General features: G+C 42.4%; 1 protein-coding gene across 10 annotated transcripts in view; it reads left to right on the forward strand.

Annotated features, from left to right (window-relative positions):
- Positions 1–26,222, forward strand: part of dlg2 (discs, large homolog 2 (Drosophila)) — an 891,501-nt gene that overhangs the window by 421,796 nt on the left and 443,483 nt on the right. For all 10 annotated transcript variants that reach the window (XM_048533248.1, XM_048533245.1, XM_048533246.1 and 7 more), the window contains 2 exons: positions 5,690–5,826; positions 7,641–7,785. In XM_048533248.1, the coding sequence (XP_048389205.1) occupies positions 5,690–5,826; positions 7,641–7,785 (282 nt within the window). The remainder of the gene's footprint in view (positions 1–5,689; positions 5,827–7,640; positions 7,786–26,222) is intronic.

A 26,222-nucleotide genomic window follows, 5' to 3' on the forward strand; every position in this document is an offset into this window, starting at 1 on the left:
CAGCGATGCTCAGTAGCAGCTATGTATACTATCTACAAGATGCACTGCAGAAGTTTACTAAAGATCATCAGACAGCACCTTCCAAACCCATGACCACATCCATTTAGGACAAGGGCAGCAGAAATATAGGAACACCACCACTTCAAATTCCCCTCCAAGTCACTCATCATCCTGACTCCAAAATATATCACTATTCCTTCACTGGCGCTGGGTAAAAATGCTGGAATTCCTTCCCCAATGGCACTGTGGATCGATCCACTGCAGGCAGACTGCACTGTTTCAAGAAGGCAGCTCACCATCACCTTCTCGAGGGCGACTAGGGATGGGCAAGAAATGTTGGCCATCCAGCGACACCTACATCCCACGAATGAATTAAAAAAAACTCACCTCTGGAATTCAGCTCTTCTGTCCATGTTTGAATTGGGGCTGTAATGAGGTCAGGAGCTGAGCTGCTCTGGCTGAATCCAAACTGGGCATCACTGAGCAGGTTATTGCTGAGCAGGTGCTGCTCAACAGGAGTATTGATGACACCTTCCAACACTTAACTGATCGAGAATAGACTCATGGGGCAGTAATTAGCTGGGTTGGATTGGTCCTGCTTTTAATGTACAAGACAATTTTCCACATTGTTGGGTAGATGCCTGTGTTGTAACTGTACTGGAACAGCTTGGTTGAGATGACATAAAAATTGTTAGGACACCTAGGTTTTGAAAAGGATATTGAGGTCTGCAAAGTTGGGAAGTAAGTGGTAAATTCAATATATTGTTGTCCACTTTGGCAGCAGAAATAACAGAATTGCAAATTACTTAAATGAAGAGAGTTTGCATACCAGGTATACAAAGGAATCTGGGTGAACCTGGCAGATGAATCTCAAAACACTTGTTTGTAGGTGTAGCAAGTGATTCAGAACACAAATGGAAAGTTATTTATTGAAAGGGTAATGAAATATAAAAGTAAGAAAGTCTTGCAACAGTTGGACAGGGAGTTGATAAAACCAAATCTGGAGCATTATTACAGTTTTGCTTTCCACATTTAAGAAATAATATGAAAAACAGTTCAAAGTTCATGCATTTGATACCTAGGGTGGGGGATTATCTTGTGAGGAAAGGTTGGATAGTCTGGACTTGTGTCCATTGAAATTTAGAAGAATGCGAGAGTTTTATTGAGCCGTATAGATCCTGAAGAGACTTAACACTGCACGCTGAAAGCATGTTTCCCTTTGTGGTCAAGATTTGAACTAATGGGCACAATTTAAAATGGTCATGAGGAGAGTTTTGAGTATTCAGAACTGTAACCCAGAAGGCTTTGCATCCAGAGTTACTGAATATTTTAAAGACAGAGGTAGATTCTTGAGTGCAAGGAAATCAAGGGTTATTGCAAGTATGTAAGAATGTTATCCAAGGTGCACAATCAAATCAGTCATAACCTTATTGACTGGGAGAGCAGTTGGTGATTGTTTTGTGGTATTATCACTATGCCGTTAATCCAGAGACTCAGGTAATGTCCTGGGGACCTGAGTTTAAATCCTACATGGCAGATGGTAGAACTTAAATTCAATAAAAATTGGAATTAAGAAGTCCGTGAGACCGTTGTCAATTGTCGGGAAAAAGACATCTGGTCACTAATGTTCTTTTGGGGTGTGATATGCCGTCCTTGCCTGGGCTCGCCTCCTTGTGACTCCAGACCCACAGCAATATGGATGACTCTTGACTGCTTTCTCGGGCAGATGGATCCAACAATGCCCAAATCCCATGACTGTACTTAAAAAAAAAAAAAAAAAGGCCTTGAAGTTCTAAACAGCCTACTACCCTCCTAATTCATTGTTCATATGTTAATGTGCATAATATTAATGAATATATAATACCACAATTAATATCTATCAAATTCCCACTTTATACAAAACTTTCTGATTCTGCTTTATCTTTCAGTTGATTACAAACATTTTTGCTGAAATTGTCTATTTTTATTCATGGTTTCTATGCCTTTGTTCTAAACTATGCTTGTGTACCACTGATATTCAGGTTATAAAATAAAATGAAGGATTTAACATCTAGCCAGGAGTTTGTATCAGTGATGGTATCACTTTTCAGTAGTTTTTAAGAAAAATAAGAATGCAAATTTCAATATGTGCACATACATAAACATGAAAAACAGGAAATCATGAAATTTCAGTCGAAGTTATTCTGCTCATCCAGAAGCTTTGCTATTAACTTAATGAGAGATCAGGCATTGAAACACGTGGAAGTTGGGAACTTGCATGATAGATGCGTACTAAACCCGCAAGAAAAAATGTAGAGTTGGTCCAAGTGAATTTTTAATGACTTGGTCAATCAAAATTACTGTAATTGATAAACAAATATTTTGTCTTTATTTTTACTGTGGATAAAGGAGTAGAGGCTAGGGAACTTGGTGGGGGGGGGGGGGGCGGGGGAATAAATATTTACACCTTGAAAACAGTTCACATTAGAGAACAGGAAGTGCTGAACGTCTTAAAAGACATAATGTGGATAAATCTCTGGGCTCTAATCAAGTGTATCTCAGGGTGTTGTGGGAAGATGGGCAAGAAATTGCCAGGCCCCTGGCATTGATAATTTGTATCACTTACAGCCACAGGTCAGGTGATGGTGGTTTGAAGGGTGGTTAATATTGTGCCTTTCTTTAAGAAAGTTGTAAGGAGAAGTTTGGGAACTATATAGATCTGTGAGTCTGACATCAGTGGTGGGTAGATTGCTGGAAGGCATTCTGAGATAGGATTTATTTTCGTTTGGAGTGGCAAGGACTGATAAGCAATAGTCAGCATGGCATTTTGTGTGCAAAATTATGTCTCATAAACTTGATTGAAATTTTTGGATATGTAGCCAAAAAGATTGAGGGCAGTGTGGTAGATGTTGTCTGTTTGGATTTTAGTGAAGATTTTGTCAAGGTTCTACATAGTAGACTAATTAGTAAAGTTAGATCACTGCGATCCTAGGAGAGCTTGCCAATTAGATACAAAATTTGCATAATTGTAGGAGACAGGGAGTGATGTTGGATGGTTGTTGTTTGGACTTGAGGCCAGTGACCGTCAATGTTCCATGCGGATCAATGCTGGATCTGATTTTACTTTACATTTATATAAACAATTTGGATGAGAATTTTGGAGGTTTGGTTAGTATGTTTGCGGATGACACCAAAATTTGTGGTGTAGTTGACTGTAGAAGGTTATCTAAGATTACAAAAAGATATTGTTCAATTGTGTCAAGGGGCTGAGGAGTGGCAGACAGAGTTGAATTTAGATAAATGCAAGGTATTGCATATTGGTAAAATAAATGAGGACAGCACTTGTTTAGTTAATAGGGCTCTGGGTCGTGTTGTTGAACAGAGAGGCTGAGGGATTCAAGTACATCGTTCTTCAAAAGTCTCATCCTAGGTAGACAGGCTGGTTAAGAATCTGTTTAGCATGTTTGCATTGATTGCTCAGATCACCGATCATTGGAGTTGGGATGTCATGATGAGGTTGTACAGGACGTTGGTGAGGCCAGTTTTGGAGAACTGTGTACAGTTCTGGTCACCCTAGCATAGGCGGGATATTATTAAATTGGGGAGGATTCAAAAAAGATTTACCAGGGTTTTTCAAGAACTGAAGGGTTTGAATTATCTGAATTGCTTGGCACATTTTTTTTACTGGCGCATTGGAAATTGGGGCATGAATATAGAAAGATAGAAAATAGGCGCAGGAGTAGGCCATTTGGCCCTTCAAGCCTGCACCACTAATCAATATGACTATGGCTGATCATGCACTCTCAGTATCCCATTCCTGCTTTCTCTCCATACTCCTTGATCCCTTTAGTTACAAGGGTCACTTCCAGCTCCACCTTGAATATATGAAAGGAACTGGCCCCCAACCACATCCTGTAGGAGACAATTCCACAGGTTTGCAACTCTGAGTGAAGAAATTCTTCCTCATCTCAGGCCTGAATGGCTTACCCCTTTATTCTTTGACTGTGACCCCTGGTTCTGGACTTCTCCAGCACCGGGAATATTCTTCCTGCATTCAGCCTTGCCAAATCCCATCAGGGTTTTTATCTGTTTCTATAGGATATCCCATCATTCTTCTAAATTCCAGTGAGTACAAGCCCAGTCGATCCAATCTTTCCTCAAATGATCTTGCAGAGATTTATAAAATCATGAGAGGTATAGATAAGGTGAATATCAATGGGCTTTTTCCCCAAGGGTGGAGCAGTTCAAAACTACGGGGTATGTTTTTAAGTTGAGAGGAGAAAGATTTACGAGGGACTTGAGGGGTAACCTTTTCAAACAGAAGATGGTTCCTATGTAGGATGAACTGCCAGAGAAAGCAGCAGATACAGGTACGTTTACAGCATTTCAAAGGCATTTTGGAAAAAGGTTTAGCGGGATATAAGCCAAACGCAAGCAAATGGGAATGGTTCAGTTTTGCAAACTTGGTTGGCGTAAACAGATTGGACAGAAGGGTATGTTTCTGTGCTGTATGAATCTATGACTCTCTTAATCACCATGTTATTAATGCAAAGTCAGGGCCTCTGTTTCCCATACCATACAGCTACTATTTTAATAATGGTAAAGTGCTGTGATTGCCATAACATTTAGCCCATTAGTTAGTTTACCCTCTTCTTTAAAAAGATATTAAAGAAGAAAAACATGAACCTCTTGTTAGTACAGTCTGAAAATCACTTAAAATTCTTCAAACCTTAACTAATTGATATGTAAGTTTTTTGCATGAATAATTAACATGAAAATAGTATTTTGTATTTGTTGTAGCTTTTTATAAAAGCGCATATTTTGAAATAGGAAGACCAAAACCATAATTTTTATATGTTTGATTTTCTAACCTTCATGGAAGGTCAATGCTTTCAATCTCCACAGCGTATCATCTCTGTTCGTATCGTAGTTATAATTCCTACTGCAAACCTTTTTGCAACTTTCTTCACCTCTGGCCTCTGCACCTTGCTCAACAGCATTCCTATCTCAATTCCTCTTAAACGTTGACTTGTCCAAAGTACAAAATTCAAATTCTAGCTTTCATACTAAGCATTATTTATCCATTACCTTTATCACCGCTGACTGACATTGGCTTCCTTTCCTGCAGCACATTCAGTTTCAAATTCTCATCCTCAAATTTCCCTATCAACCCACATTTCAACAATTCCTCAGTCTTATATTCTTCAGGACACCCTTTGTATTTCCGATGGTTCTATTGTGCTTCCTCTGTTCTTTCACTCTACTGGTTACAGGTTGCTTTCTTGCAAATTTGTTACAAAGTTACAGCTCACACTGACCAAATCCTCAACTTCCACAGCAATCACCCCAACATGCACAAATAGAGCTGTGTTCGGACACTATTTAAACAGGCCACCACTCACTGCAACACACCAGAACTACGCAGGAAAGAGGAAGAGTAAACATTGATGGAAAACTGCAAAAAATGCATAAGAGATAGTAGGAACTGCCAATGCTGGAGAATCTGAGATAACACGGTATGAAGCTGGATGAGCACTGCAGGCCAAGCAGCATCAGAGGAGCAGGAAAGCTTGATGCCCAACATGAAATGTCAGGCTTTCCTGCTCCTCTGATGTTGCTTGGCCTGCTGTGCTCGTCTAGCTTCACACGTGTTATTTCAAAAAAATGCATAAACTGTATTTGCTAAGCAGTATCTTTGTTTATTTTGTAGGATTGGGATTCAGTATTGCTGGTGGTGTGGGTAACCAGCATATCCCAGGAGATAATAGCATATATGTTACAAAAATAATTGATGGAGGAGCTGCACAGAGAGATGGCAATTTACAAATTGGTGATCGACTGCTTATGGTAAGGAATCTTGCTTTTTAATGAACATTAGGATATAGTTTGTAAAATAAAACAAAGAATTGCAGATACTGGAAATCTGAAACAAGAACAAAAATTGGGGAGTGATGGCCTAGTGGTATTATCGCTGAACTGTTAACCCAGAGATCCAGATAACATTCTGAGGACCTGGGTTCGAATCCCGCCATGGCAGATGGTGGAATTTGAACTAAATAAATATCTTGAATTAAGTTGTAATGATGACCATCAATCCATTGCCAATAGTTGTGGGGGGAAAAACTTTCTATCTGGTTCACTAATGTCCTTGGGGGAATGCAACTGCCATCCTTGCTTGGTCTGGCCTACATGTGACTTTAGACCTGTAGCAATGTGGTTGACTCTGAAATACCCTCTGCACAATTAGGGACGGGCAATAAATGCTGCCTAGACAGTGATGCCCTCATCCCGTGCATGAATAAAGAAAAAAATATTGCTGGAGAAACTAAGCATGTCTGTCAGCACTGGGTGGCAAAAGTGGAGTTAATGGTTCAAGTTCAGGGACCCTTCATCAGAATAGTTCTGAGGAATGGTTGCTGGACTCAAAACATTACCTCTGTTTCTCCAGCAATTTCTGATTTTAGTTTGAGTCTTGTGCACAGTCAGGTAGGATACAATATCCAAGTAGGATACAATAAGTAAGATATAAGAACACATTTTGCATTTAGTGTTGCAAAACTAACAAGAATAGTAGAGCAGTGAAATTTGGAGGTTGTTTTCTCCTAAACTAGTTCTACCTGTGGAAGGAAGGTAGAGGTCCAAACTCCTGTTCAGGAGAAAAATGACTTGCATTTACCCAGCTACTTTAAGTTTGTCAGAATGTCACAAAACGCTTCACAGTTAATGCAGCAGCCAGGAACCCAACTCCAATGTGATACATGATTACAAGACCTACCCTGGTGACCTTGATAGGGATATAGGTGACATCCAAGATTCAAGTATGATTCCACAGTTGTTGACGTTCTTTCAGTATCTTGCACAAAGCCTTTTCTTGAGCTATTAATTGGCTTAAGGTGAGACCTAGCCATATTTAAATGGCTGGCAGCTGTCTGATCTCAGGAGTGCCTGGTAACAGGAGCCTCTGAGACTGCACCCAATCCCAGTGGTTATTGTCAATGACACCAGATGCATTCTAGGCTGGCAAGGCCAGAAAGGATGGCAAGCTTTTGGAGTTGGTGGGCAGAACAGAGGGAAAACATGGGTATAGGAAGAAATTGCGGGACTTCTGGTAGGTGAATTCAGCCCTTGAAAGAGGTACTTACCGTCTGTCACAGTTGCCAGATTGAGCAATGAAAGTTACTGCGTTCCACACTTGGTGCCGACCTCTTCAGCCCAGATAAAATCCTACTGTCCTTCATAAGATATGCTTGATTTCCCACTAATTGACCACTTAAGGGTCATGATTGGCCTAAAGGTGGGTGAGCTGCCTGACTTCTCCTCTGTGGGTAAAATGTAGTGATTGTGGGGTCACGTAGGTGCTGGGAATGATGCCCTGCCATTCTATCCCAAGAGGCCATAAATCCTGGCTGTGTGTTAGATTGTTGATTAATCTATTGAAGTAGAATCACAGATACTGATGCTACTTCAGATTTTTTTTCAAACAAATTTAAATTCTTCTATTGTTATACATGAAACTGTGATACTTACTGCCTTGCATGGTATGCAAATTCAGGAAAGAATTTAATTGGTTTGTGTATATCTTGTCATAAAATGCAGCCTACCAATCAATAAATATAATTAAGAAAATGATTCTGTTTCAATTTTGAACCTATCCTTTAAAGGTCAATAACTACAGTTTGGAAGAAATAGCACACGAAGAAGCTGTAGCGGTGCTGAAACACACAGCAGATGTGGTATATCTTAAGGTTGCAAAACCTACAACTGTTTACATAAATGACCCCTATGGACCTCCTGATATCACGCACTGTAAGTGGCTTTTTTTACTCCTTTATATCTTAATCTTGAGTTATTGCTTAAGTTTGTTTGGAATTTTATTACTCAGTTTAACTAATTAATTCTGTTACTAACCACACCAGCAACAAGATAGTGTTTTTAATGCAAATGCCATGCTCTCTGCTCAATAATGTCTCTGGGTTGTCACAAGACCTTCAGAGAGTTCATTTAGCAGTTGATATAATAGCTTTACAGCAAAACAAAAATGCAATTATAAGCACAGCTTGTTCTGAAATAAGATTGGGGAGACTTCAAACTGGATTTTGACTCTCTGCAAGTGAATGGGTTTTGAATGAATTAAAATCTCACTTTCAATGCTGTCTGGTATTTTGGCTCACAGCAAATTAAGCAATTGTAAACAACAGAATGTAAAGCTTGACTTCTTTTTGTTTAGATTCTGATGAATTATTAAATGTAATTTAGTAATGGTTGCTTTCTTCTATTGGGCTTCTTGCATTTGCTTGGGGTCACCACAATGCTAGCTGATTATCCCCCTCTGCCATAGCCACTACTTCCTCTTCATTTTTAAGCTTTTATCTTTTGCCAGCACTATCTCCCAAGTATGTGAAACTACTTGCTTTTTCCAGAGTATCCATCTGTAATCCTCACAACTTCACTTTGTACTATTCCAACATAGTTTCTTCTCCAATTCTGCCTTTCGCTGAAACGTTTATATTCATTACCAATTTATCTTACCTTGCTGCCCTTCAAGTTTGCTTCCTGGAGACCCGGAATTTGTATTCTGTTTCTCACCATCAAGCCAGTTATTCCACTTCTCTTCCTTGTCAGACTAATATTTAGATTCCCAAGTCCCAGTCCCATATCCTTTCCTTTGAGCTTTCTCAAGGCCTGGTGTGTGGTGATTGGAGTAAGGACTGGGACTTGGGACTTGTACTGACAAATGCTTGTGCTGCACCAGTGACTAGATTACTTACAATATTATACCCTTGGATTATAAAAAATCCAAGAATGTAAATAAGCAAGTACTGATTTTTTTTGGGCCCATGTGTGATGACGCAGCCTCTTTCGAGAGGTCTGTCCTGTTTTATTTTATTGCGAAGAAAGGTTGAGACTGAGATGTCAATGAAGTAAACAGCTTGTGAGGCCGTGGGGTTTTTAAAAAACGTTGGAACAATAGAGGCAGCCTGAATGGGTGCAGTCAAGCTCCAAAAGAGCCAAGATTTTTACTTTTTAGCTTGCAGCAGTCACTGGGGTCTTGAAGCTGGGTTCGGAGCTTTAATACATCTATCCCTGCTATTCTGTGAGTTTTCCCTTGATGGCTTTTTTTGCTCCTGGACAGGAGAATTGCATTGAGAAAATCTATTTTACTGAATTTGCATTTGCTAAGAGTGTATTTATGGGTTGTTACTAGTATTGGAACAGTAGCTGTTTAGTAGTTAAATAATTTATTATTCTGTTAACTTTTCCAATAGAGTTAGGTTATTCCAATTTTTTTTTTTGCTGTGTTTTAACTATAGAGTATGAATAAAGTGAGTCTGGCTTCAAGCCTTTTAGTTTGACTAATTGAATTGCCTCTGAACACAATGCCTGGCACTTGCCTTTAAAGTATGAGAAAATTAGGATGTAGGTTACTTTCTTAATATATTTTGAGGAGGATTGGCCTTATTCATATGTATGCAAAACAATTTGATTTACTTGGAAAATGAAAATGCTTGTTGGGTTATGGTTTTCTCATTTATGACCTGCCAATATGGTTACAAAAGGCTTCAAATCCGGAACACAGAAGTACACGTGGCCCCTTAAGAAAATGGCTCAGTCAGTGCCCAGTAACTGTTCAAACCTTTTGGATTCACTTCAGAATGTACACATTTTTTACCAGATCAACAATTAGCAGTCAAACAACTAGGCATAGCCAACACATTTTTACCTACTCAATTTCCCTATTTTCAGTTTTTCTTCTCTCCTAGCTAACTAAGAGCCATTCCTCCTTGTCTGACTTTCTTTCTGTTTCTTTGTGCTCCAACACTACTTATCCACTCAGTCCCCTGCCCCATTTTCCCCCAACCTGCTCCCTGACCACAACGTTAACATAAGTAGCATATTTTTAGCTACTACTCTTTCTAAAGAAAGGACATTACATACAAACCATTAACTCTGCTTTCTCTTCACAGATACTGCCAGATGTGCTCAGTTTCTCCAGTTTCTGTTTATGTTTCGGTCAATCTTGCATTAAGGCAGTATGCTGCATTAATTTAACATTTGCACCATATAGGCAGCCACATTCCAAATATTTAAGGGTGCAGGCCTCATTGGAGCCCATAAAGGCAATCAATATCCAGGGAGTGCTGGCACAGTAGTTAAAGGCAGCCTTTGATACTGGTCCTGGAAATTGGCCACAGTCAATCTGTGAGTGCAGCCTGAAAAATTAAGGGAAATGGTGAGGATTGTGGTGGGGTTGAGAGGGCCTGCTGTTTTGAGAAGGAGAAAAAGGAACCTGTTCATTAGGAGCTACAGACTAGAAGAAGGATGGATGACAATTGTGAAGGGATTGACTGTAATAAATCAGCGTTGTAAGATAAAACAGAGATGGGAAGGTGGAAAGAGAACTGGTTGTCTAGGATCAGGTTTCAAAGGGATGGATAATGCATGACCATACCTGCCACCTAGCCACTTAGAGCATGTCCTCCTCTGCTCGGTGCCTGCTGTTACTACCATGTCTCTGAGGAAGGGCACGTGCAGTGTATGCCAGGTTCCCCATCTCCCTGTCACCTTGCCTTTGGTCTTGATGACCAATGACCAGTGTGATTGTGAGCAGGTGTATGTGCCTCTCTAGTGGGTTCTGGACTAGACAGCCACCAACCTGTCCATGTAGGTAGCAAAACTGTCATGCCTGAGGCAGTTTGGTTCCCATAGTGTAGCTGCATTCCTGAAGTCTCAGAAAGAGGGCCACATACCTGTGCTCCCTGGGGGTGAAATCCCTGATTGACAACATCACTTGGTGGCCTCTAGCAGTTTTCTGTGTGCCAATGGCCTGGGGCACTTTTCCTTGAGCTAGCCATAGTATGGTGCTCCCAAATTTTCTAATGCTACTATTTCCACAGAAGGGTCAGTATTTGAGTTGATGGGTGGTGGGGGAGTGTATAGGAAACAGTCTTTCTAATGCTCACTTCCTTAGCACTCTGCTCAGAGGTTAAGAAGGTGGCTTCTCACAGACCAAGCCAGTTCTCTACAAAACTCACGGATTCCACTAGTACCTATAAAACAAAAGACAGAGAAGGTATCACTGATGAAGTAGTGTGCACTGAATGACGTTGACCTCGTGAGTTGTGGGGGAATGAAGAATAATCCTTATTGAGTTGGTTGGACTCCACTTCTCATAAGAAAGTCCCTCCATACTTGATATCAGCCTAGTGAACCTTCTCTGGACTGCCTCCAATGTTTGTACGTCTTGCCTCTTTATAAGGAACCCAAACTGTTTGCAGTACTCCAGCTTTGGTCTGACTGGTCCCTTGATAATTTTAGCAAAATCTTGCAAGTTTTGTCCCACGTTCCATTTGCTTTCCCGATTACCTGTCTAACATGGAATCTAGTTTTTTTTTGTGAATGACGGCTGAGGATTCCCAAATCCTTCTGTTCCATAGCTTTCAGCACTTTTTTTTTTTCTCTTTTAAATTAGAATGGCATTGGGTGGGGAGCTGGATTTGTAATTAACAGCATGAGGTATTCAGCCTTCCAAAAGACACAACAGGGAGTAAGGATATTAATAAAGAAATGTGGTCGATGGAGCGTAATTGTGGACACAGGGATGGTTTGAAGTGTGTATACATCAATATCAGAAATAAGGCGGGTGAACTTAGTGCATGGGTCAGTACATGGACTATGATGTTGTGCCAGTACAGAAACTTGGGTAACTCAGGGGCAGGAATGGTTGTTGGAAGTTCCAGGATTTAGATGCTTTAAAAGAAATAGGGAAGGTGTTAAAAGAAGGGGCAGAGCGGCATTGCTGGTAAGGGCTAGAATAGCAGCTACTGAAAGGCAGTTTGAGAATGATAGATCTACAGAGTCAGAGATGCTGCAGAATCCAAGATAACAAAGTGAGAAGCTGGATGAACACAGCAGGCCAAGTAGCATCTCAGGAGCACAAAAGCTGTCGTTTCAGGCCTAGACCCTTTAGCAGAGTGGGGGATAGGGAGAGGGTTCTGAAATAAATAGGGAGGGAGGGGAAGGTGGACTGAGGATAGAGGAGAAGATAGGTAGAGAGGAGAGTATAGGTGGAGAGGGGATAGGTCAGTCCGGGGAGGACGGACCGGTCAAGGAGGTGGGATGAAGTTGGTAGGTGGGAAATGGAGGTGCGGCTTGAGATGGGAGGAGGGGATAAGTGAGAGGAAGAACAGGTTAGGGAGGCGGGGACGAGCTGGGCTGGTTATGGGGGAGGGGGAGATTTTGAAGCTGGTGAAGTCCACATTGATACCATTAGGCTGCAGGGTTCCCAAGCAGAATTTGAGTTGCTGTTCCTGCAACCTTCGCATGGCATCCTTGTGGCACTGCAGGAGGCCCAAGATGGACATGTCGTCTAAGGATTGGGAGGGGGAGTTGAAATGGTTCGCGACTGGGAGGTGCAGTTGTTTATTGCGAACCGAGCTGAGGTGTTCTGCAAAGCGGTCCCCAAACCTCCACTTGGTTTCCCCAATGTAGAGGAAGCCACACCGGGTACAGTGTATACAGTATACCACATTGGCAGATGTGCAAGTGAACATCTTAATATGGAAAGTCATCTTGGGACCTGGGATGGGGGCGAGGGAGGAGGTGTGGGGGCAAGTGTAGCACTTCCTGCGGTTGCAGGGGAAGGTACTGGGTGTGGTGGTCTTGGAGGGGACTATGGAGCGGACAAGGGAGTCAGAGACTGGTCTCTCCGGAAGGCAGACAAGGGTGGGGATGAAAAAATGTCTTGCGTGGTGGGGTCGGATTGTCGATGGCGGAAGTGCCAGACGATGATGCGTTGTATCCGGAGGTTGGTGGGGTGGTATGTGAGAATGATGGAGATTTCTTAGGGTGGTTGTGGCGGGGGCGGGGTGTGTGAGATGTGTTGCGGGAGACACGGTCAATGGCGTTCTCGACCACTGCGGGGGGAAAGTTGCGGTCCTTGAAGAACGTGGACATCTGGGATGTGCGGGAGTGGAATGCCGCATCCTGGAAGCAGATGCGGCGGAGGGGGAGGAATTGGGAATAGGGGATGGAATTTTTGCAGGAGGGTGGGTGGGAGGAAGTGTATACTAGGTAGCTGTGGGAGTGCTACATTTGCCCCCACACCACCTCCTTCACTCCCATCCCAGGCCCCAAGATGACTTTCCATATTAAGCAGATGTTCACCTGCACATCTGCCAATGTGGTATACTGTATCCACTGTACCCAGTATGGCTTCCTCTACGTTGGGGAATCCAAGCGGAGGCTTGGGAACCACTTTGCAGAATGCCTCCGCTTGGTTCGTAATAAACAACTGCACCTCCCAGTCGCGAACCATTTTAACTCCCCCTCCCATTCCTTAGACAACACGTCCATCATGGGCCTCCTGCAGTGCCACAATGATGCCACCCGAAGGTTGCAGGAACAGCAACTCCATATTCTGCTTGGGAACCCTGCTGCCCAATGGTATCAATGTGGACTTCACAAGCTTCAAAATCTCCCCTTCTCCCACTGCATCCCAAAACCAGCCCAGCTTGCCCCCTCCCCCCACTGCATCCCAAAACCAGCCCAGCTTGTCCCCACCTCCCTAACCTGTTCTTCTTCTCACCTATCCCCTCCTCCCACCTCAAGCTGCACCTCCATTTTCTACCTACTAACCTCATCCCACCTCCTTGACCTGTCCGTCCTCTCTGGACTGACCTATCCCCTCCTTACCTCACCACCTATACTCTCCTCTCTACCTATCTTCTTTTCTCTCCATCTTCAGTCCGCCTTCCCCTCTCTCCCTATTTATTTTAGAACCCTCTCACCATCCCCCTCTCTGATGAATGGTCTATACCCAAAACGTCAGCTTTTGTGCTTCTGAGATGCTGCTTGGCCTGCTGTGTTCATCCAGCTTCACACTTTGTTGTCATGAAACATCAGCTTTCCTGTTCCTCTGATGCTGCCTCGCCTGCCGTGTTCCTCAAGCTCCACAGTGTGTTAGCCCAGACTCTAGCATCAGCAGTTCATACTACCTCATCTCTAAGGGGTCTGTGCTTGCTTTGGCCTTTTCTTTGTTTAAAGAAACCCTTGCTGCTCTCTAGATATTACTTAGAAGCTTACGCTCAAAGTTTATTTTTTCCCTCTTTATTCTTTTGGTCGTCTTTTTTAGTTTTAAAACTTCCCCAATCCTCTGTTCTACTACTAATTTTTGTCACGGTGTCTGTTTATTCTTTCAATTTCAACAAGGACACCTCGGCCTCTTTGTATATCTATGCTTTTTAACGTCTTGCCATTTAAGCAATGCTCTGCACATTTATTTCTCTTACCAAAGTGGATAATCGCATATTTTTTTCCACATTAGACACTGTCTGCCATGTTCTTGCCCTGTCTCTAAACCTGTCCAAATCCTCCTGAAACCTCTTTAGACCTTCCTCACAGCACACATTCCCACTTAGCTTTATATCAATCTGCAAATCTTACATTCAGTTGCCAAACACATATTTTAATTTTTATATTCAAATGTGACCTTGGATTTGAACAAATGTCCCTAGAGCACTGGATCATGAGATCAGTGACATTCCCACTACAGCACAATTTACTGGGCTGGCCATTAAATGTAATTTTTAAACATTTAATCTTTTTTTCAACCATTTGCAGATGTAATTACACAACTTGGGAGGAGGTAAAATATGAACCTGGGTCTATCTGTCTAGGGGTAGCAACTCTACCACTCTGCTAACAAGAGAGTATTGGTCAACAAATCTGCTATTTTTAATCAACCTGTTTGGAGATGTTATGATACACTTCTGGAGTAGGTGGGACTTGAGCCAGGCCTCCTGACCCAGTGATACAGACACTAACATTGCACACTCAAGAGCCCTTGGTCATCAAACCCAATTTGTTTTTTCAAAAAAGATTTTCTATTTAACCTATTTTTCAAATCAACCTGTTCAGTGATGTTATTACACACGTCTGGAGCAGGTAGGACTTGAACCTGGGCCTCTTGGTCCGGGCATAGGAACGCTACCGCTGTGCTGTGAAAGGGTCTACTCTTTTTTTATATGTATTTTATTCATGGGATGAGGGCATTGCTGGCTAGACCAGCATCTATTGCCCATTCCTAGTTGCCTTCAGTTTGAGTAGGCCAGACCAGGTAAGGTTGGCAGTTTCCTTCCCTAAAAGGGCTTAGTTGACAATGGATTCCTGGCCATCATTAGTCTCTTTAATTCCACATATTTATCTAATTCAATTTCAGTTGCCATCGGTCATAGTGGGCTTCCAGCCTAGGTCCCCAGAACATTACCAGGGCCGCTGGATTAACAGTTCAATGATAATACCATTAAGCCGTTGTCTCCCTGCTCCCTACATCTAAATCATTGACATATATTGTAATCAGCTGGGGCAGGAAATGGATGTCTGTCAGGTTGCGATATAAATATGACACTTGGCCCTCCAATCTTTATGGGGTAATGGTAGAGTCCTCAATCCCCTGCCTCCCCCTCATCTCCATTGGCCAAGTCTGCCAGCTCTGAATATGTAAATGACTGGCCACTACTTGATTGAGCATGGCTGACCATGCACAGCAGAAGTCCTGTTCATTGCTAGTCCTGCCATTAGAACAATAGATTCAACGACAAGACTCCACCCATCTATTTTAGTCTAATGGTACCATATTTATGTCTCTCAGGCTGTCTGTCCACCACTACTTCTAGGAAAAAAAAGTCAGGCTGTCCAGATCCTCTTGATAGGAGGGACTTGTCAATAGTGATTTTATTCTTCTAAATCGATGTTGCAATTTGCCCAGTGCCCCCACAGCCTTTTCTCAACATGAAGCAATTAACTGGCTATTGAATTCTAAATTTCAAAGTTATTCTAATTAAATTTTCTAAATTAAATGTCTTCACATAGCACGTAATTCATTTAGAATGAAAGCATAGCTTTGTTTATATGTTTATACCTAAAATTATTGATTCTTTTCTTTTTATGATTGGTGAATCTGTATCCTTGGGTTGCTATCTTCTTCTGCCCCATTTGGACTCTTAGTTTTCAAATAGTAAGTGGCCTCATACACTTGCTATGAAATATGCCAGTTCCCTCTGCTGTACAGTAAAATTAATTTGTTATTGACATGTCTGTTCTACAAATAAGTGTAATATGTGGGAACAGTTCAAAAATTTACAGATGACACAAAACTTGGAGATTAGTGTAGTTTCATCAATAGCATATTTCAATAATATACTATGATGGAATTTGACTACAACTTAGATTTAACAGAATTTTCTAGATTTGGGAAACGTGGCAGTGAAGCTGAGGTGAGAGTGACCTGCTGGTCATTGTAATTGTTTAAGATCATAATGAATGAGCGGAATGAAAATTCAGTTGGGTTAAAATCAGACCACCTGTGATTTTTATTGAATGGTGGAGCAGGCTGAAATGACCAAGTGGCTGACTCTTGTTCAGTGTACATGTGTTCAGTCTCAGTTGCTTGCTTAAAAACTGAGTTGGTGAGAGTGCTTGTTTGTGTGTGACTAGTATATAGACTTGGAAATGCCTGCACAATGAATATCATGAGTGATTTATTTAGATTGATTGATTTTATTTATTTTCACGTGTACTTGTTACAAACAGTGAAAAGTGTTGTTTAATGTGCCATTTTTAAAAACACAGAATATAATCCAAGACATACAATCTAAAGGTAAAAGGTTAATATTACAGACCTCCATGTAAATTGCCTTTGAATTAAGGGCCTGGATCCAGGCTGTTCCACACTAATGCTGAATCCAACACCTGCATGAAGCACTCATCCAGCCTCGAGTTCCCTCATTGAACCACCACCACTGGAATTCTTCGACACTGTCTTCCTCAAATGACATCATCACTGCTAGGACAATCAATGCACTAAGCTGCCTGTTCCCAAATTGGGCCCAAACTCAACGCTAGATGATGCCTTACCTGTTTTTCGTTGTCTTCCTCATCCCAAGTCAATCAGCATCATTGACAGCAAGGGCCTACTGTTGAGCAGATAGTAGCAGAGAAGGGAGAAGTAGAAGCATCAAGATCACAAGAGGCAACAGCCTTCTGATCATATTTATAAACAGAGGCCCACTTCCTTAACCTATTTGAAGAGTAGTGCTTATAAAAGCTATGATCATGTCATCATAGATATCTAGAAGACCTCTTACCTACTAGCTCTGGTGGCCAATATACATTACCAATGAATTTGTCCTTAATTTCCTTGTCTCTGCTTCCTCCAAAGCACAGAGGTGTAATTTTTTGATCTGCCTCACACAGATATCTAACAAAGTAGCAGATGGGTTGTTTGTGAGGTTTGGGTGATGTTTCAACTCTCTTTAGAATGATAATATCCAGGATGCAAGATATGTGTGAGAGGATATTGATGTCCACCTCTGTGCTGGTTTCTCATGGGTACAGGATGCCATTGATAATATGGCATTTTAATTACTCCATTACGTTAACTAGTTGCTTTTGTCAGCTGCAAGGATGTTATTGTATCAATCTTCAGCTGGTGTGCAACCACAAAGAGGTGCAATCAGAGCAGTTTCATATTAATGCTTTCATACTGCATCAGCTGAACATCCTCCAGTGTATTCTGACTGGAATCAGCTATTCAGGTTTGACTGTCAAATATAAAAGATAACTTGAAACATGGTTGGTGATGTCACCTCTGGGAAAACTTGCCAATGAACACGGGGTGCTGTAATATGAGCCTTATGACAATTAGATATGTATTTGAGCAAACAATCAATGTGCTTTAAAGTTATACTACATGTGCCTAGATAGGTTTGAAAGCAGCTTTCAACTCAGACTATTGAGACCCTCGGGCAATGACTGCACGTTGCATTCTGCGCAACTGAGTTCAGGAGTGCTGACTAGTGGCACAGAGAAACAATTCACTTAGCACACTTTACCTAAAGAATAGTGATGGAGAAGGAAGAGGGCAAGGCAAACATCAAACAATCTGCTCATGTTGCTGCTCAGGATGTTGTAATGTCTTGATAAGTCATGCACGTGATCAAAGTAGCTGTCACATTTACCACCCTTCCAGTTTCCCAATCTCACCCCACTTGTGTCTTATGCAAACAATCTATTAACAAAACAATACCTATAATTCTAGTTCATCTCTTCATGTCCAGCACAAAAAAATTGACAACTTGAGTTGGAAATTAAATTTAAGAATGGGGGAAGTGTTTTTTCAAATGATTAGTTATATTTATTTTGTGCGCAAGAAGCATGAGTAACTGCAGTTATGGCTGCCAGCTTTTCGGAGCTGGAGCTGGACGCATTGTGAAGTATTTGTGATGCAGATTCTGTCATGAATGACACATTTAGTGAGGTGGTCACACCGAAGATGAGGACTACACAGGTAGAAAGGGAATAGGTGACCATCAAAGTAAAAAGCTCAGGAAGGAAGTGCAGGAGTCCCCTGTGACCATTCTCTCTCTCAAAACAGATAAACCACTTTGGATTCTGTTGAGGGGCGGCCTTTCGGGGAAAGCAACGTCAGCCAAGCTCCAGCACAGAAAAGAAGGAAGACGATTGGCAGAGCTATAGTGATACATAAGGAGTACAAACAGGCATTTCTGTGGCTGCAGACAGGAATCCAGGATGGGGTATGTTTCCTCCCTGATAACAGGGTGAGGGATGTCACAGAGCAGCTGCAGGACATTCCGGAGTGACAGGCTAAACAACCAGTACACAGGCCCCAAACCCCACCTCTTCCTCCGTTACATTGATGACTGTATCGGCGCCGCCTCTTGCTCCCCAGAGGAGCTCGAACAGTTCATCCACTTCAACACCTTCCACCCCAACTTCAAGTTCACCTGGACCATCTCCAGCACATCCCTCACCTTCCTGGACACCTCAGTCTCCATCTCAAGCCCACCGACTCCCACCCACCCTCCTGAAAAAATTCCATTCCCAATTCCTCCACCTCCGCCGCATCTGCTCCCATGATGAGGCATCCCACTCCCACACATCCCAGATGTCCAAGTTCTTCAAGGACCGCAACTTTCCCCCCACAGTGGTCGAACACCCGTTGACCGCATTTCCCGCAACACATCCCACACACCCCGCCCCCGCCACAACCGCCCAAGGAGGATTCCCCTCGTTCTCTCTCACCAGCCCACCAACCTCCGGATACAATGCATCATCCTCCGACACTTCTGCCATCTACAATCCGACCCCACCACCCAAGACATTTTTCCATGCCCACCCTTGTCTGCTTTCCGGAGAGACCACTCTCTCCGTGACTCCCTTGTTCGCTCCACCCTGCCCTCCAACCCCACCACACCCGGCACCTTCCCCTGCAACCGCAGGAAATGCTACACTTGCCCCCACACCACCTCCCTCACCCCTATCCCAGGCCCCAAGATGACTTTCCATATTAAGCAGTGGTTCACCTGCACATCTGCCAATGTGGTATACTGCATCCATTGTACCCGGTGTGGCTTCCTCTACATTGGGGAAACCAAGCGGAGGCTTGGGGACCGCTTGCAGAACACCTCCGCTTGGTTTGCAATAAACAACTGCACCTCCCAGTCGCGAACCACTTCCACTCCCCCTCCCATTCTTTAGATGACATGTCCATCATGGGCCTCCTGCAGTGCCACAATGATGCCACCCGAAGGTTGCAGGAACAGCAACTCCTATTCCGCTTGGGAACTCTGCAGCCCAATGGTATCAACGTGGACTTCACCAGCTTCAAAATCTCCCCTTCCCCCACCGCATCCCAAAACCAGCCCAGTTCGTCCCCTCCCCCCACTGCACCACACAACCAGCCCAGCTCTTCCCCTCCACCCCCTGCATCCCAAAACCAGTCCAACCTGTCTCTGCCTCCCTAACCTGTTCTTCCTCTCACCCATCCCTTCCTCCCACCCCAAGCCGCACCCCCATCTCCTACCCACTAACGTCATCCCACCTCCTTGACCTGTCCGTCTTCCCTGGACTGACCTATCCCCTCCCTCCCTCCCCACCTCTACTCTCTCCACCTATCTTCTCTCCATCTTCGGTCTGCCTCGCCCTTTCTCCCTATTTATTCCAGAAGCCTCACCCCATCCCCCTCTCTGACGAAGGGTCTTGGCCCGAAACGTCAGCTTTTGTGCTCCTGAGATGCTGCTGGGCCTGCTGTGTTCATCCAGCCTCACATTTTATTATCGTGGTCACAGTACACACGGGTACCAATGCCATAGGTAAACAAAGGGGTGAGGACTTGAAAACTGAAGATAGGAAGTTATATAAATTAAAATGCAGGACCTCAAACGTGGTAATCTTAGGATTGCTCTCATAACCATGTGCTATTGAGAGCAGGTATAAAAGGACAGATCGCATGACCGAATGGCTGGACAAATGATATACCAGAGAGGGGTTTCGATTTTTGAGGCATTGAGACCATTTTCGGGGAAGTTGCAAACTTTTCAAGCCCGATGGGTCAGGCCAGAGCTGGGACTAATATCCTCACATGGGCTATTACTAGTTCTGTTGGTGAGGTCTTAATTTGGTATGGCAGGGAAATGGGAATCCAAGTATATGCTCAGATGGGTCAGATTCAGATCAGGAAATGTGACGTATAACATTAGTGTTGTCATCATTGACTCAGAAAGACAAAAGAAAAGTGGATCAGAAAACAACAGCAAAGGAAATTAATGGGGGTTATACTTCAATGCAAAAAGAGTATTACTAGAACAGATGAACTGAACACACAGACAGACAAGTGGCAAAACAATGTGGTTACTATAACTAAAACCTGGTTAAAGGAGGGGCAAAATTGGCAGCTTAGTATTCCTGTACATAAAGCTTATAAGCAAAATATAGTGAGTGACCATAACAGGAGAGGGGATAGCATTATTGGTTAAAGAATCAGTTACCCTTGTGAGAAGGAATGACATACTTAACAGGTTAACAAATGAGACTTTATGGGTTGAGCTTAGAAATAAGGGAGCAGTCATACTGCTTGGAGTATACAACAGATCCCAAATAGCGAGACAGTGATAGAACATGTGTGGAAATATTTCTGCCTGTAGGAATAAGAGGGTAGTAATACTATGAGACTTTAACTAGTGTCAACTAGGTTTCAAACAAAATAAGGGGGATTGAGGGTGAAAACTTTCATATTCTGTGTCCAAGAAATTTTTGTAAAGCTATATGTGACAAGCCCAACAAGAAGAGATTTCTGGATTTAGTTTTGGGAACTGGGTGGTGAAGTGACAGTGGGCAACCATGTCAGAGATATTGACTACAGTTCAGTTAGATTTAGTATTAGGGAAAAGAACAAAGATAAATCAGGAGTAAAAGTTTTCAACTGAGGGTTAGGCAAATTTTACAAAACTAAAATGATTTGTCTGAAATGGACTGCTAAAGGATAAATCAGTGGGAAACCGGAGGGAGGCGCTAAAAAGTAAAATCCCCAAGTTACAAGGCAGGTAAGTCTCCTCCAAAGAAAATGAATTGCCAAACCTAGACTCCCAGGGTTGTCTGTAAAATTACAGATAATTAAATAGAAAAGGAAAGCCTACGATTGTCACAAAAATCTCAGCACTGCACATAACCTAGAGGCGTTAGAATCTGCAAAGATCAAATTGAATAAAAAGGAAATCAAACAAAGGGCATGAAAAAATTACCAAGCAAGAAAAGGGGCGGCATGGTGGTTCAGTGGTTAGCACTGCAGCCTCACAGCGTCGGGGACCTGGGTTCGATTCCCGCCTCGGGTGACTGTCTGTGTGGAGTTTGCACATTCTCCCTGCGTCTGCGTGGGTTTCCTCTGGGTGCTCCGGTTTCCTCCCACGGCCCAAAGATGTGCAGGTTAGGTGGATTGGCCATGCTAAATTGCCCATAGTGTACAGGGGTGTGTGCATTATAGAGGAATGGGTCTGGGTGGGATGCTTCAAGGGGCGCTGTGGACTTTTTGGGCCAAAGGGCCTGTTTCCATACTGTAGGGAATCTAATCTAATCTAATCATTAATGAAAACCCAAAGATGTTTTAGCAGTATATAAAGAACAAAATGACAGTTTACAAAAAGGTAGGATATAGCAGAGAGGAAAAAGGGAACTTGGGAACATGCAGTGAAAATGGGAAGTATGAATGAATATTAAATGAATTCTTTGTCTCTGAATTCGCAAAGGGGTGATATGGATGTAGTAGTCCAAAAGAAGCCAGAATCATAGAGTTATCAGGCATATCCTTTGGTCCAATTTGTCCATACAGACAAATTTTCCTAAACTAAACTAGTCCCATTTATCTACGTTTGGTCCATATCCCTCTGAACCTTTCCTATTTATGTACTTGTCCAAATGTCTTCTGAAAGTTGTAACTGTACCTGCATAGACTTTTCTATTAGCAGTTCATTCCATACATGACCCTCTGTGTGGAAAAAGTTGCCCATCAGGTCCTTTTATAAATTTTTTCTACTCTCACCTCATAAACATGTCCTCTAGTTTTGAACTCCTGTACCCTAGGGAAAAGACCTTTGTTTTACATCTTATCAATGTCCCTCATGATTTTATAAACCTCTAGAAGGTCACCCCTCAAACTCCTATGCCCCAGTGAAATGTGCCCCAGCCTGTCCAGCCTTACCTTGTAGCTCACACCCTCCAGCCTCAGTAACACCGTGGTCAATCATTTCTTCACCCTCTACATTTTAATCATATCACTCTGATAGCAGAGCAACCAGAACTGTATGCAGTACTCCAAAAGTAGCCTTACCAACATCCTGTATGACTTCAACAGTACGGCCCAATTCCTATACTCAATGGTCTGAACAATTAAGAGAAGCATGCCAAATGCCACCCTGTCTACCTATGATACAACTTGCAAAGAATTATGTAACTGAACCCCTAGGTCTCTCTGTTTGACAGCACTACCCAAGGCTGTACCATCAACTGTCTCAGTACTGCCCTTTTTCATCTTACCAAAATGTAACACCTTGCATTTATCCAAATTAAACTCCATCTGCCACTCCTCGGCTCATTTGGTCCAATTGATCAAGATCTCCTTGTAATTTTAGATGGCCTTCTTCACTGTTGACTAACCCACTACTTTTGGTGTCATCTGCAAACTTACTAACCATACTTTCTAACTTCTCATCCCAATCATTTATGTAAATGGCAAACAACAGTGGACCAGCACTGATCCCTGCAGAACACTACTGGTCGCAGACCTCCAGTCCGAAAAACAACCTTCCACCATCACACTGTGTCTCCCACTGTCAAACAAATTTTGTATCCAATTGGCAAGCTCTCCCTAAATCCCATGTGATCTAATTTTACTACCAATCTACCATACAGAACCTTATTGAAGGCATTACCAAAGTCCACACAGACAGTCTTGGACAAAATAATCATAATGAGAGAGGAAGTGTTAGAGGAGTTGGAATCCTTGAAAACCGATACCAGGGCTAATGAATTGTTTTCTAGGTTGTTGAAGGAGCTCAGGAGGAAATAGCAAATGCTCTCAGGATTATTTTCCAATCTTCTCGAGACACAGATGAGGTGCCAAAGGACTGTGGTTCCATTGTTTAAAAGAGAGGATACAAAAGAAACACCAAACGATTATAACCCGGTTAATCTTACTTTGGTGGTCGGGAAGTTGTTCGAATCAATTCTAAGATATTGGCTAAACTTAGAAAAGCATGGACTAGTCAGGACGGTCAGCATGGCTTTGTTAATGGAAGGTCATGCCTTACAAATTTGATTGAATTCCTTGAGGTAGTGACAAGGAGGATTGATTCGGGTAGTTAGTTATTGTTGTCTACATGGGTTTTAGTAAGGCATTTGACAAGGTCACACATGGCAAACTGGTCAAAAATGTGACAGGTCTTGGGATACAGGTTAATGTGTTGAATTGGATCCAAACCTGGTTTATTAAGAGGCAAAAAGGGTAATGGTTGCTGACTGACCTTGCAAATGAAAAGCTGTTGGAAGTGGTGTTCCACTGAGCTTGGTGTTAGGACCCTTGCTATTTGATTTATACATTAACAATTCAGAGTAGAATGTATGAATTTCCCAACACAATTAGAAAATTTACAGATGACAAAAGTTGGTTATGTAGAGGATAGCTGTAATCTCCAAAATGATGTAGATGTGTTGGCAGAGTTGGCAGGAAAGTGACAGATGGAGTTCAACCCTAATATATGTGAAGTAACACATTTAGGGAGGTCAAACTGTAAAAGGAAATGCACAATAAATGGGAACGTACTGAGGGGTAGATGAAGTGAGAGATCTTGGCATGCAAGTGCACAGGTCCCTACATGTAGAGAAGGCAGTGAAGAAGGCTTTTGGAATGCTCTCCTTCATTAGCAGAGGTATGGAATACATAAGTAGGGATACAATGATAAAACTGTATAAGACACTGGTGAAGCCATAACTAGAGTATCATTTGCAGTTCTGGTCACCGCATTACAAGATGGATGCAATTGCTCTGAGACAGTACAGAGAAGATTTATGACAATGTTACCAGGGCTGGGCACTTTTAGCTACGAGGAGAGAGGGTGTGGTTGTTTTCCTTGGAACAGAGAAGGCTAAGGGACAATGTGTTTGAAGTATCCAAAATTGAGAAGGTAGAGATAAAGTAGACAGGAGAAACGTTATTCCCCTGGCAGAGATTTCAAAAATGAGGGGTCGTAGTTTCAAGCTAAGTGGCAGAATTATTAAAGGGGGCATGAGGAAAAATCTTTCTAGGCATAGAGTAATGCATATCTGGAATTCACTGTTGGTGGTGGCAGAGGCCCTAAACACTTTCAAAACGCACCTGGATCTGCATTTAAGTTTCGTAAACCGCAGGGCTATGTGCACGAAGGTGGGATTAGGAGGGGCTTCTGGGTGTCTTTGCATTGGCATTGAAAAAGGGGCTGAATGGAGTTCTTCTACCTTGTATCATTTCTATAGTTCTATGGTATTTAAATTTCACTATCTGTCATGTTGTGATTTCATGTTGTGATTTGACCTCACATCTCAAGAACATTTGGTCAGGGGCTCTGGATTAGCAGTCTGACGATGTTACCACTATGTCCTAACACCACCTCTACTTAGACCGAGGATTGGGGTGAGTACCAATAGTGGATGATGGAAAGAGGAAGAGGGTAAAATGTAACAATGGATAGGTCCAAACCGTAAGTGGGTATAAATAGTAAAAATGTGATATCATGAGACGTAGAAACAAAAGTAGGACATTCAATCCATCGAGTTAATCTCACTATTCAGTGAGATCGGGGCTGCTGATTTGATAATCGTCATCTCCACTTTCTTGCCTCATCCCATTAAACTTAGTTCTATGAGTGATTAGAAATCTATCGTGCCTGTGAATGTACTTAAATCATCATAGAATCCCCACAGTGTGGAAACAACCCCTTTGACCCAACAAGTCCACACGGACCCTTGGAGCAGCCCACCCAGACCCATCCCCCTATAACTCACCTAACCTATATATCCCTGAACATTATGGGCAACTTAGCATGACTAATCCACCTAACCTGCACATCTTTGGACTGTGGGTGGAAACCCATGCAGACAGGGGGAGAACATGCAAACTCCATGCAGACACCCTAGGCTGGAATCAAACCCGAGTCCCTGGTGATATTAGGCAGCAGTGCTAACCACTGAGCCACCGTTCCACCCAGGTTCAACAACATTCTGTGATAAAGAATTCCCCAGTTTCACTTCTCTGAGAGAAAAAAAAAACTCCTCCTTTTAAATGCATGTCTCTCTCACAAGGTAAAACAATTTGTCCCCATATATCCTTTTATGCCCTCAAGAATCTTGCATGTTTCAATAAGATCTCCTCTCATTCTTCTAAACTTTAATGAAGACCAGCTCAACCAACTCAACCACCCCTCAAAAGAGAAGCATTCCATAACTGGGATCAACCTCGTGAACCTTCCATAGACTGCAATGGCAGTTATCTTGCATTAGATATGGGAACCAAAATTGTTTTAGCAATAGCTCTCCATTTTTTTTTATCCAAAATTCTATTTGCATTCTGTATTACCCATTCAACTTGAAAACCAGTTTTTATGATTCATGCATTAAGACCCCCAAAATTCCTGTGTGTTGCAGCTTTCTTTGAAATTTCCCCATTTATAAAATATTCAGCTCTTCTATGCTTCCTGCCAAAGTTAATAATTTCATATTTTTCAACATTATATTCTATCTGCCAGGAATTTTTTTCTTCATCTGTATGTTTGACAAGACAGAGTAAGGGAAGGGTATTGTAGAAGCAAGTAAATTTGGAACTTTGCCTGCCTTTCTGATCTGGATGGATCATTGGAACA

This window comes from Stegostoma tigrinum, chromosome 6, assembly GCF_030684315.1.
Source record: "Stegostoma tigrinum isolate sSteTig4 chromosome 6, sSteTig4.hap1, whole genome shotgun sequence".
NCBI classification, from domain to species: Eukaryota; Metazoa; Chordata; class Chondrichthyes; order Orectolobiformes; family Stegostomatidae; genus Stegostoma; species Stegostoma tigrinum.